Source organism: Saccostrea cucullata, unplaced genomic scaffold (genome assembly GCF_032062105.1).
Source record: "Saccostrea cucullata isolate Sc308-1 unplaced genomic scaffold, CSIRO_AGI_Scuc_v1 ctg239, whole genome shotgun sequence".
Lineage (NCBI taxonomy): Eukaryota > Metazoa > Mollusca > Bivalvia > Ostreida > Ostreidae > Saccostrea > Saccostrea cuccullata.
The window spans coordinates 39,821-54,250 of NW_026939884.1; the positions used below are offsets into that span (position 1 = coordinate 39,821).

General features: G+C 34.8%; 1 protein-coding gene across 1 annotated transcript in view; it reads left to right on the plus strand.

Annotated features, from left to right (window-relative positions):
- The window catches only part of LOC134254192 (DNA excision repair protein ERCC-6-like 2), a 33,383-nt gene that overhangs the window by 6,956 nt on the left and 11,997 nt on the right, over positions 1-14,430 (plus strand). The window contains 5 exon segments of the mRNA XM_062736739.1: positions 740-772; positions 774-853; positions 2,122-2,318; positions 2,428-3,162; positions 7,270-7,331. Of these exon segments, the coding sequence (XP_062592723.1) occupies positions 740-772; positions 774-853; positions 2,122-2,318; positions 2,428-3,162; positions 7,270-7,331 (1,107 nt within the window).

The window sequence follows — 14,430 nt, forward strand, 5'->3', positions numbered from 1 at the left end:
AACTAACCTTAAAATGCATAAACAATGTCAAATCAATATAAATGTCAGGATTAAAAGTTTTATACCAGCTGAAGATCAAAGTATTTAATATACAGTTGTATTTAAAGGTATTTTTTACACATTTGGGGATAAATTGGATTGTGAAGTTGGGGGGGGGGGGGGGGGATTTGGACCTGAATATCCAGATAATTAAATTATTTTTGCTATCAAACTGGTAGCACAATTAGAAAAAAAAACATATTTTTTTTATCATTATTTATCACTATCCATTATAAGAAACAAAATCTTTTAATTACACTCCATGTGATTTTCTCTCTCAAAGAAATTTCAGATGTACATATATTAACAACAGAGTTCACACTAGGCTCCTTTTCTGGCTCAGCTTCAGACTCCAATTTCCAAAAAAAGTCATTACAAATCTGTAGTAATTTTATTGCAAGGATTTTTCTCTCTTTTTTGGTTTAAAAATCACTCCAATTTCCAAAAAAAAGTGTCATTACAAATTTGTAATAATTTTATTGCAAGGATTTTTCTCCCTTTTTTTGGTTTAAAAATCACTTTTCAACCCATTCAAACATCCGTAAGATATTAAATGTATTAATACATAAAAAGCTTAAGACAAATGTTTCTTATCAGCCATAGGTCAACAAGTTTCTTGACAAAGTTTATTTTTTAGAGAAAGGAAATTGTTATTATATTAAATATATGGAAATTGGTGTTTATTTTTGTATCTTTACAGCCTGAAAGTGAGGAAGATGTAAAAGAAATCAAAGGAAAACAAAGCTTTATCGTATTCCACCACAGTAGGAAATAAAAGAGTGCTTATTGGTCAAACCCCTCCATTAATTAGAATGTATGCATATACAATGTGTACCTTATATTTCAGTTAATCTGGATATTTAATAGGTCATGAAAGTTTTTCAAACAAAATTGTTTAATATGTGCGACAACTATGACTAAAGAAGCAGTAAAATGCGTTACTATAACAAAGTGACAGGGTTTTACGATTCTGCTTCGTTATAATCGTAATTTGTTATATCCGTTTTTACAATATATTTTAAAGTCATGGCGAACTAAAATCACTTTGCTGTAATTGTCAATATTCATTATGAATTTTTTCACTATACGAGGGGTGATCAAAAAGTTCACAAACTAATTGAATAACTTCCATACAAGAAACAATATTTGGTTTTAATGTTGATTATATTTTAAATTAATCCTCCCCGATTTTCATGCACATCAAACACCATTCTGCGCATGCGTGAATCACTTGATATTGGCGGTCACGTGACCCCCTCCATAGCGTTCTGTCACAAAAGTTAAAAGATTTTTCCGAGTTTTATATTTCTTTCCATGTGAGTTAATTTTTATGACAAGAACAGTTAATTTGTCAGAAATGGTCATATCTCGGCAACAGAATGGGTGGATAATAACATCCTTTCCAAAAATAAGCATGGCAACCATTAAAACACAAATCTGTCTCAGGAGAGACCTTTATTCAAGGTGGATAGAGAATGGGTGCATCCTTTTTATCATATCTAATATGTTTAAAATCTAAAGTAAAGGATATCTTAGGTATTTAATACTTATATCATTGTTCAAATATTCAACTATTTTTCAAAGTGCTAATTGGAGGTCTTTGATAGGAAATTGCTTAATTAAAAATGCATATCTTTTCAAACTTGCTTTCACTTGGCAAGATGACAAGTATCAATTTTAACCATCAGCCTTCCTTCACTAAAACGATTAATCCAATCATTAATTGAATTTATAGGAACTCATTTATCTCAATAAACTGTGTACAAATTATTATATGATATTGTAGAGGGGTTTCTAAGATATTACAATAAATTGTACAGTCGTTTGTTAGTTCAATACAACCATTTTTCGTCACAAGTGACCTAAACAGTGAATTTTCACATTGTGACGTCACAAACAAGGAGAGAAACTTTATTCAGCATATGCTATTTATAGACCTTGTGTATGGCTATGTGTGTACCGAATTTCATTCTAATCTGAATTGTGGTTTTGTAGATGTAGAGATACATGTAGTTTGCGAACTTTTTGATCACCCCTCGTAAGTATGTTTCACTGTACATATAAATGTATTTTTCTTCATAGGAAGCATTTTCAAGAGATGACAAGGTTCAAGAAAAAGGCAGCAATGGTAGAGCTGGCTGAAGATATACTGAAATCTTCTTCTGGTGAAAGAAAAAATATGCTAGAGCATTTCTACACACATTTACACCCTGACATTTCTAATATTTTCAAAAAAGAATCAACAAAAATGGATACTACTTTAGAAAATAATAGGAAAGGTGGGAATAAGGAAGTTTGTTCCTTTGCATATGAATATTTAAGTCTCGTAATTGTAAAAAAAAAACTAAAGATTTTTATTAAAATTATTATCTGTGTGTCTTTCTCCAGCAGATTCCAATAAAGAGAGACAGAGAAAGAAGAGAAAATCTTCAAATAGTAGTATGATAAAGAAATCACCCATAAAACCATCACCCTGTGTTGTGACAAGAGAAACATTTACGACTGACGTCAAGAAACAAGGTGTAAACGTGGTTAGAAAAAGAAAACCTCCCCTCTTTGTACCAAGTTACATTGAGATAAGTGATGATGGAACAATGGATACCTCACACGAGGGTGTGGATTTCAGCACAGATGATTTGCTGCAGGAAATAGCCAAACAGAATGATGAAAAGAATGCTGAAGAGGTCGGTCAGAAGGAGGAAAGAGTGACAGAAGTGGATGAAGAGAGAATCAGAGAAGACATTGAAGGGCCTAGCACCTCAGATACATCAGTTCTGGATGAACTCTTCTCACCTTCCCTGATGGCAAGAATTCAAAGAAAACCAGCACCAAAGAAAAGTAGACAGGGAAAGACTAAATGTGATGGGTCAGATGAATTGTTTTCAGACTCTTCCTCAGCCAAGGGGGAGGGTGGGGAGGAAGGAAGAATTAGAATGGACAACACATTAAAGGATGATGATTTAGACTGTTTCACTGACCCATCAAGGAAAAGGAGGAAAGGGTCAAGGGCACAGAAGATTGTGTCAAGGTTAATTGAGGAGAGCGAGGCCACATACAACAGACTTCCGAAGGTGGCCATTGGAAGTCAATTAGATCAAGTGGAATCATGTGACAGAAGTCCGAGTCTGTTCTGATGGTTGATAAATGGATATGAAACATACACTTGTGTACTGTGCTTATACATGTACTCCAGTCTAGAGAAATTTTAGGACCAAGGATATCTAATTTCAAGTTGTTTGTGTTTACAAATTTTATGCTGAAAGTTTTAAGTGAAGTGTATTTTAACAGGAATCTTAATTTTTAAGTTTTGGAAAATTCTGCATAATCATCAGAAACATTGTCAGAATTCATTTTTTTTAATCCAAGATGGACTGTACCATTTTATTTCCATGATTCTAGTATATTATTTTAAAACCTGTGTTTTAAATTTTTTGGATAAAACTCAAACCTACATGTTACATCTTTTAGTATCATTATGTGGTGCTAAGTTGTTATATATGGAAAATAATAATTACACAAAACCTGTGATAATCTTCTTTATTGAATGGACACCTGACAAACGGTTTATCCATTTACCTGAGAATTACCTCTTCTGAGACAAGACCAATTTTTATACCCCACGCAACAAGTTGCGTGAGGTATAATGTTTTTGACCCGTCGATCAGTCAGTGTGTCAGTCAGTCAGTCCGCCAGTCCTGGTTTTTTTTTTGTCAGCACAACTCATAAACCGCTGCACACAATTTTGTCAAACTTTGCAGATATTTAGGACACAATGTGTAGATGTGCATATTACCAGGAAATTTCCGCAATTTTCAACTTAGATTTTTGACCATAATTATCTTGAATATAGAGATGAACAGTTTGTCAGCGCAACTCCTCATAAACCGCTGCACACTATCTCGTCAAACTTTGCAGATATTTAGGACACAATTTGTAGATGTGCATATTACCATAAAATTCCGATTCCTTTATTTTTCCAGGAATTTCGGCACTTTTCTACTTAGATTTTTGGCCATATCTTGAATATAGAGATGAATAGTTTGTCAGCGCAACTACTCATAAACTGCTGCACATAATTTTGTCAAACTTGGCAGATATTTAGGGCACAATGTGTAGATGTACATATTACCAGAAAATTCCGATTCTTTTATTTTTTCCAGGCATTTCGGTACTTTGACTTTTGGGGGAGCGTGGGGTATGTGAGCTTGCTCACGTTTTCTTTCATTTTTGTTGATCGACCTCAGAATATGTTGATCTAGTCAGGGTCTCTATGACTTACTTTTGCATTTTAGTTGAATCTCTGCCATGACTGACGATAAAAAATGGGTGGGAACTGTTCCTTCGCCATGCACTTTGCACTTGAAGAGAAGTTTCGTGTCCTTCGGATGGGACCTTAAAAACCAAGGTACTGTGTCATGGCAGACATTGACAAGATAAAGATCCCTCACTGCTCAATGGTCCTGAGTGCCGAGTAGAGCTCCAGATTTGAGACACTTCACTGGTATATGGTGACGTCTCTACATTAATGAAAAAAATTCTCCAATTGGACATGATACAACATACGATCAATTTTTTAATCTATTTCAATATGAAGTTTGACAGTATTCGTTTTAAAAGCAGTTAAAGATATCTTCTACATATAATGGTAGTGTTTCAGTAGATCAGTAGCAACATGAGGGGATACAATTTGTTTTGAGTTTGAATACAAGTCTCAAACGAGGTAAATTACTAGTATTGACAGACAAATTGCAGAAAGAAGATTTTCAGTAGTCTTGTTTTTAGTCATTATTTCATAAGTTCTATGGTCGATACAATTGACCTTGTCAGCAAATACAATTTATCATTAAATATTTACATCCACTGAATATTTTCTCCTTTATTTTTTAAAAAAACCCATTGCGTTAATCACTGCATGAACTACATTAGGCATGTCGCCTGTACAGATTTCTTGATCAGTGGCTGTTCCATCAATGAAACGTATAAAGACGTTAGCATGAACTACATTAGGCATGTCGCCTGTACAGATTTCTTGATCAGTGGCTGTTCCATCAATGAAACGTATAAAGACGTTAGCATCATTAATACAATAATTAATCTTTTTTAATTCTACTTTAAATGATTATTTACGCGGGTTATGTATTTTTTCTGCAACAGCTGCTTCCGTTAATTCCAGTAATAACAAACAAAGAAAGCATTTTATTGTTTAATTTAACTGACGTTTTTCATACTAATAGTTAGGCCATTATTTACACACTGAATTGTCGAAGGATTTTTCCATTATTTCATTATTATGACAAGGAGCACAGGGCGGGTGTGAACGGTCGGCAGGAGATGCCCACTCCTCCATGGCACCTGATCCCACCTCTGACGTTTTGGAGGTCCATGTTTGCTCTGCTCTAGTATTGTTTAATGGACTTTTGAGCTTGAATACTGTTTGTTATCTCCATATACTTCATTGTATGAGATGGTTTATCTAAGTTTGGATACGAGTTTCTTTACTCTAAGTCTAGATACGGATTGTTTATATCCGAAGAATTGTTTTTAGAAGCTTCAGAGTTAACATACGAGTTGCTTTATTCTAAGTTTGAATACGATTTGTTTCGTTGAGATTGTACAAATGTATGTAATAAAATATATATCCAATTGACCTGTATCCAATATATAATAATGATTCAGTTGTAAACATTTTTTTCTGAGTTTGGATATGAGTTGTTTGCATCAGGAACTCTATTCTTATTTTGGATACGAATTGTGTATATCAGAAGCCTTATTCTATGTATGGGTACAAGTTTCTTTACTCAGAGTTTCGATGCGAATTGTTTATATCAGATGCTTTACTCTGAATTTGGATTTAAGTTTCTTTATTCTGAGTTTGGATACAATTTTTTTTTTCAGAAGCATTCTGAATTTGGATACGAATTGTTTTTACAAGGAGCTTTATTTTGAGTTTGAATACGAGTTGTTTGTATCCGTTTAAAAGATGCACGTTGGGATTGTATGCATTATATCATCCTATTGATCTGTATCCATATATAGTAATGATGCAGTTGTTTATGCAGCATTGAATATTAAAGTAATGTATGCATAAACAGAGAAATCATCAAAATATTAAATACCTATGTTAAGATATATAATTAATTATTATTGGAGATATTGTAGATGTAAACCTTTGATAAACTTTTAAGGAAAGTAAAAAAAAAGCAACCTGAAATTCATTAATTAATTATTAAACTATACTCATTATATAAATGGAAATTAGAGTCGTTCCGTTATTTTTGACAGCTTCAGCAATCGATACGTGCACTGGAAAATCCGTGAAACATTCCCAGCTTCCGCTGTCCCTCAGTTACTTTTCTCATTTTCCGCGCTTCTTAATTATACCCTTTGTATCGCAAGATTTAGTGCGGACTTTCACAGAAGAACACAGACACGATGTGAAATCTAGAGAATAGAAGAAAATGTTTAATTATCTTATCCCGAATCTCTCCCTCGTTTTCAAGACAGAGAACTGTGTGTGAAGCAAATCTAATGATATTGATTTCATCATAAAATATAGATAGTCTCGAATCGGAGCTCGGGAAAGCCTTCCATTAAGCTGGTAAGATTTTGAGCAGCAAATATTCAAACAATAATTAAAGTTTAGACACAGTGGCAAGACTGGATCGATAGAGACCGTACTAGCCGAGTCGCTCAAGATGTGGGTTACAGACAAACGAGGCAGTGTGCAGAACTCCGCTAATCATCGATGTCTCTTGCAATCAACATTGTCGTTCATTTGTAGACCAAGATAACGATGATATATCATTGAAATTAACGTTGTATTTATCCCCATAAGAATATATTTTTATGGCTATTGGACCATTTTCGGGACATTTGAAGTCAGATGTAGCAATATAAAATATCACCACATTAATTGTCGGAATTCCAATATTTATCATGCTTTAACTCGTGCAGGTCTGAAAAGGGAATGACACGAAAATGTAAAATTGATTAAAGCTTTCGGATAAAGTGTCACATCATGTGACATAAATGTGTATTAGCATGTTCTAGGAATTAGGTGTAGGAGTACGGAAAACAATTAAAAAATGATCGATTTTCATCCACTGAGCGGCCTTATCGTAATTTACAAATCGATACTGAAAAATAATAGAATCCTGTGAAAGTGAAAATCTCCCACACGACATATTTAGTTTATGAGTTGACATATGTATGATTTTTTTCGTATTTCAGGATATTCTGTCACAGCAGCCAATCAGTTCAGGGTGTCGTCAGAAAAAACAGACGGAATCGCAGTCAATATCGATCCGTCATAGAACTGCCACAGAGCAACACATTGAAAAACGGATGACGAAAAAGCCTCTTTTTGATTTGGAATAATTTTCATCAATGGAAGAACATTTTCTCGTGTTTTTGGTGAATACCATTGGATGACTACGGACGGAAGCGAGGGGAAATAACTCAGTGCCAAGGCTGGTCCGACGTCATGTCATTGCAGACAGTCTGAGGTTTGTCATAAAAGTACTAAAGCTACCTTAATCATGACTTGGGCACTATATCTCATTAAAAAAAATTAAAGGATGAATATTTCTAGGGTGCTTGAAGTTCTTCCTCGAAAGTCACATATTCATGGAAATAAAACGTTATAAGTTATGATTGTTTGAGGTCTAGTTCATAAAGAACCGTGATAATTGTATTAGCTGAGGTATCTTCTCTGCACGTTCATGATTTGACAAATCTATGGAATGTTAATTAAGCAATAATATAATGATTCTTTGTTATCAACTTGTGGCCTTTAGTTAATTCTATGTGTTACTAACTTGTGGTCTTTAGTTAATTATGTGTTAATTTCCTGTGGTCTTTTGTTAATTCTTTGTTAATTTCTGGTAGTCTTATGTTAGTTCCGTGTTAATTTCATGTGAACCTAAGTTAATTGTGTTAATTTCTTGTGGTCTTATCTTAATTCTGTGTTAATTTTTAGTGGTATTATCTTAATTCTTTGTTAATTTCTTGTGGTCTAATGTTATACAAGTCTCCTTCTGAGTATTATAAAATAGTCCACAGCCTCCTACGAAATGAATATGGCTCTGCGTCACATTGAAAGTACACTGGTATTGAGTGACGAGAAAGTACTAAAGTAACATGCACGTAAAAGGGGCAATCAAATGGCGTACGGTCTCCGTGGAACAATAAGTGGCACGTATCTTTGTATTGTCATCACTATGTCTATAAAAAAAACAAATGTCAGGTTGCAATTAATTTGATGAAAGAAAGTACGTTTCTCGAGTAGTAATATAAACATCAGCTTTCACGCCTGTAGAAGCTAGTATATATTTCGAGTTTTGTAGCTGCATGACGGGTGCGGTTTCCACAAGTTTTCAGTGGTTTTCGTGATTATAGTATTTAGACCTGTCTTTTTCTAATGTGAGTGTTATTGGATGGAACTGGGAACTAGATAATGACCAAGGTCGTGGATAAGTCAAGATATTTTTTTCTCTGTGACATAGTCACACTGGAAAGGAAAAATGTGGAATTTCATCAAAATCACTAAAAGAGTCCAGCCCAACCGTATATAGTGTTTGTCAATTCCTTTCGATAGGTCTTGACCCTTGGTTAGGAAATATATATTAATTTATTAGTAGAGCGGTTATTATCTTTGTAAGGGAGAAAATGAAGGCTGAATTAATACTGTATTATACTAACCCAAATACATTGTATTCTATTCTCCTACTTGAACAAATGCTAAGAAGTTTTCTACACAAGAGCTTACTCTGAGTACGACAACTTTTCAAAGCGAGGCAGGCTACTCACAGATAAGTTGTTGTTACACCGTGCAGGGATTTCAACTCGTTTAAAGTTAGCACTTCGTATAGTTTTTGGTCGTTATCATGACCTAACCCTTCATCGGTTCATCTTTTTGCTGACTTATATCATACCAAAAGTTAGGCCTTTATTTTTATACTGAATTGACTACAGAAAATTCCTTCTACGTGTTCAATACTTAGGGCACACGGCGGGTGTGACCGTTCAATAAGGGATGCTTACTCGTCGTAGGCACCTGAACCCCACCGCTGGAGTTCCAAGGAGTTCTTATTGTATGTAATTGACCAATTCACATATTTATGTTGTTCAAATTATGAATCACGGTTCTTTTTCTTTATACCTTTTACATACGTTCTGATTTTCATCTAAACATTATATAAAATCTGTAATCTCTAGTCTTTTTTTCTTGGCAACCTTCACTCAACTTCTGTGGACTAGTTCTATATAAAAAAGCTTTGTCTTGTTTTTTAAGCGTATGGATGCTTAAAAAATTTTGTGTTACATGGTTTAAATTAGTCTTGACAAAGTATATGTTTTCTACCTGCATTGTCTGAGAAGAAAAACCTACGTCAGCAGTAATAAGTACACTGTATATTTATTGATTCCATAGCTTCTGAGGAATGATATGCATTTAACACGTGGGAAACACAGAGAATCGTATTATTTTTGTAAGTTTGAAGTTTACGGTTTACCCGATTCCACCACAATTATATCTGCATATTTACAGTAATACTTATGAAACTAAGTATAGTTAACGATTCCGTAAAACTATATTTAACGGTTGTTAACTATGGAATGTTAATTTAAGTTTTCTGTAATAAAGCGTTAACAATAGATTTTGTTGATAAACATAATACTTATGAAACTAACTTTGGGGTTTCGTATCTTGAATTTGGTAGTATTAGAATCTGACACTTCTTATTCATATTTAGATTTTTTACAAGAAAAAGTTAATAAAAAACCTGTAAATAATTATTGACAACAAGTACGATAGACGTTATGACGTCAAATTTTCTATCGTCAACTTTCCTTATTTACCCGGTATGTAGCAAATACATGTATACCTAAATCACTTACGAAACATATTTGATACACAAGAGCATGCTCTACACTGTTAAACCAGTAATTTCGAGAACAAAGGAAACTAATGACAAATAAGTTGATGAAACAATGGTATCAAGGATATCTTTTTGAAATCATTTTTATTCTATGGTCGATAATATAACCGTGTCAGCAAATACAATCTATTATTAATTCGAATACTGACTGACGTTTTTCATACAAATTGTCAAGCCATTAATTTCACACTGAATTGTCTACGAATTTTTCTATTTGTCCGATTATGACAACAATATAAGGAGCAAACTCCGAGTGTGACTGTTGTTCGACAGGGGATGCTTACTCCCCCATGGCACCTGTCTCCACCTCGGCTGGTTTTAGAGGTCTGTGTAACTGTTTCTTCTTCTCCAAAGTATTGTAACAACGGACTTCTGAGCTTTATTAAATACTGTATGTATTTCATTCAAAGAACCTTTTTTATGCGGTATGACCAGATGATCGGGTTGGGGACGAGGATGGAATATGATTTTTAAAAATCGACAAACAAACAAACTTGATAGTTTTTGTACCAAGCGCCATTTGATATTTCTGTTTGTCCTTCAGTGTTTTGCTTGTTATTTGTTAGCAAGGTAGGAAACCTATCTCATTAGGTGACCAAAATTGGTTCTGGCGACAGGCTGTAGAAAACATCTGAAGAAAACTAATAATCAATACAACATGACTGCAGGCAATCTGATTCTGATATCCTCCCACACCGACTGTGACGTCATGACAGCGTGGGAGGCTCAAGGTTTCTAAGTCATACATGTATGTCTCAATTTCTTTCTCAATACAAAACGACCCACCTACAAAATAACCATCTGCTAATAACTTTGGCATTCTCAGTCACGGCGTTCAATAACATCTTTATTGGTGAAAGCAGAAAGAAATCCCGGTTCTTTTATAAGGTCAAATCACCTGCGTGGGGACGATTGCCTGTATATTTCCTTTACTTATCCTTCGCAAAGCCGGCAAACGGATGCTGTGCTCAGTTGTTGTTTCGATATATAATACTACGCAGGCTAATTGCTGATGGTGAAATGATAATTCGATTAACAGTGGAGTAATTACGACAGTGTTGCATTCATTCAGCACCCAGATTTACTAGAAATCACAGCGTCATATAAATGTTGTGATCACATTTTTAATACCGATGCGTTTGTAAAGTTTTTAGGAAGTGGTCAACATATCAGTAAATTCATGTGCATGATAAAAAGCAATTTTTGGACACACTTTATATGACGATGAAAGGATTTATTAAACAAAAATCTAGAATTACAGAAACGAATAATGCAAAAATTCGACACGTTTAGATTGGTTTAATACTAATTCACTTGACAATTTGCTAAGGCACCATTTTTTTTTTTTACCTTTTCAGAAGTTGTTTAAATTCCTAACAGAGCGCTGATTCTAATAAAACAAGAATGACCCCTGGGAGTAGAATAAGCCTCAATGGGGAATCAAAGCATTGATATATCCACCCACTCTGGCAAGGAAAGAACCCTCGTATTTCATTCACGTACTATGAAGTCTTGTCCTTCCGTTTGCATCGCTTAAAGACAGTAAAGCCTAAAGGTCTTATTCCAAGGGCTGGTCTTTCAATCCATCACAGAGTACATAGAAAGTAACGTCCTTAGTTTAAACCCTAGTAATTAAAATAGGCCATTCAACTGGTCATTCACATACGTAATTTACCAAATTATTCACATTGGTCATTCAAACAGATCATGCACTTGGTCATTTACATAGGCTTTTTACCCCTAAATCTGTTCTTTACCAGAGAAAGCAATGTTTATTTTTTTTTCTGAAGATAACCATCGAAATAAGTAATTTACTCTGAAGCCGATGTGATCCTTAGCATAGAAGGTAATGCTCCCTCATTCCTTCGCCTTGTCCTAACCAGAGGAGGTAATGTTTCCGTACTCCTTCGCCTTGTCCTTTCCAGAGAAGATAAAGTTTCTGTACTGGTCCTAACCAGAGAAGGTATTTTTTCCTTACTCCTTAGTATGATGCTTAACGGAGTAGATTATGATTCCTTACTGTAATGCTTGTCTGATCCTTACAATAGTATATTTCCTTATTCCTTGTCCTGCTCTTTACCAGAGAAGGCAATGTTTCTTTACTCCATACCCAACCCTAACCAGAGAGGTAATGTTTTTTTACTCCATACTTAACACTAACCAGAATAGTAATGTAATGTTTCCATACTCAATACCTATTCCTTACCAGAGAGATATGATTCTTAACTCCTTACCTAACCCTAAGCAGAGAAGGCAATATTTCCTTACTCCATACCCAACCCTAACCAGAGAAGCTAATTTTTCTTTACTCCATACCTAACCTTAACCAGAAAAGCTAATGTTTCTTTACTCCATATCTAACCCTAACCAGAGAGGTAATGTTTTCTTACTCCATACCTAACCCTAACCAGAAAGGTAATGTTTTCTTACTCCATACCTAACCCTAACCAGAAAGGTAATGTTTTCTTACTCCATATCTAACCCTAACCAGAAAGGTAATGTTTTCTTACTCCATACCTAACCCTAACCAGAAAGGTAATGTTTTCTTACTCCATACCTAGCCCTAACCAGAGAGGTAATGTTTTCTTACTCCATATCTAACCCTAACCAGAGAAGCTAATGTTCTTACTCCATACCTAACCCTAACCAGAGAAGCTAATGTTTCTTTACTCCATATCTAACCCTAACCAGAGAAGCTAATGTTTCTTAACTCCATACCTAACCCTAATCAGAGAAGCTAATGTTTCTTCACTCCATATCTAACCCTAACCAGAGAGGTAATGTTTTCTTACTCCATACCTAACCCTAACCAGAAAGGTAATGTTTTCTTACTCGATATCTAACCCTAACCAGAGAAGCTAATGTTTTCTTACTCCATACCTAACCCTAACCAGAGAAGCAAATGTTTCTTTACTCCATATTTAACCCTAACCAGAGAAGCTAATGTTTCCTTACCCCATACCTAACCCTAATCAGAGAGGTAATGTTTTCTTACTCCATACCTAACCCTAACCAGAAAGGTAATGTCTTTTTACTCCATAACTAACCCTAACAAGAGAAGTAATGTTTTTTTCTACTCCATTCCTACCCTAATCAGAGAAGCTAATGTTTCTTTACTCCATACCTTACCCTAAGCAGAGAAGCTAATAGTTCTTTACACTATATCTAACCCTAACCAGAGAGGTAATGTTTTCTTACTCCATACCTAGCCCTAACCAGAGAAGCTAATGTTTCTTTACTCCATATACCTAACCCTAACCAGAGAAACTAACATTTCTTACTCCATATCTAACCCTAACCAGAGAAGCTAATGTTTTCTTACTCCATACCTTACCCTAACCAGAGAAGCTAATGTTTCTTTAATCCAAACCTAACCCTAACCAGAGAAGTTAATATTTCTTTCTCCATACCTAACCCTAACCAGAGAGGTAATGTTTTCTTACTCCATACCTAACCCTAACCAGAGGAGCTAATGTTTTCTTACTTCATACCTAACCCTAACCAGAGAAGCTAATGTTTCTTTAATCCATACCTAATCCTAACCAGAGAAGCTAATATTTCTTTCTCCATACCTAACCCTAACCAGAGAGGTAATGTTTTCTTACTCCATATCTAAACCTAATCAGAGAAGCTAATATTTCTTTGCTCCATATCTAACCCTAATCAGAGAAGCTAATATTTCTTTACTCTATATCTAACCCTAATCAGAGAGGTGATGTTTTCTTACTCCATACCTAGCCCTAACCAGAGAAGCTAATATTTCTTTACTCCATATACCTAATCCTAACCAGAGAAACTAACATTTCTTACTCCATATCTAACCCTAACCAGAGAAGCTAATGTTTTCTTACTCCATACCTTACCCTAACCAGAGAAGCTAATGTTTCTTTACTCCATACCTAACCCTAACCAGAGAAGCTAATATTTCTTTACTCTATATCTAACCCTAACCAGAGAGGTAATGTTTTCTTACTCCATACCTAACCCTAACCAGAGAGGTAATGTTTCTTTACTCCATACCTAAGCTAATATTTCTTCACTCCATACCTAACCCTAACCAGAGAATCTGACATTTCTTACTCCATATCTAACCCTAATCAGAGAAGCTAATATTTTTTTACTCCATATCTAAATCTAATCATAGAAGCTAATATTTCTTTTCTCTATACCTAACCCTAACCAGTGAGGTAATCAAAGAAGAAAGCTTATATTTCTTTACTCCATCCACCCTACCTAACCCTAATCAAAGAAGGTTATATTTCTTTACTCCATACCTAACCCTAACCAGAGAAGCTAATGTTTCCTTACTCCATACCTAACCCTAACCAGAGAAGCTAATGTTTCCTTACTCCATACCTAACCCTAACCAGAGAAGCTAATGTTTCCTTACTTACTCCTAAGCCTGGTCCTTACCAGAGAAAATAATTTTTCCTTACTTTGTAATCTGATCCTT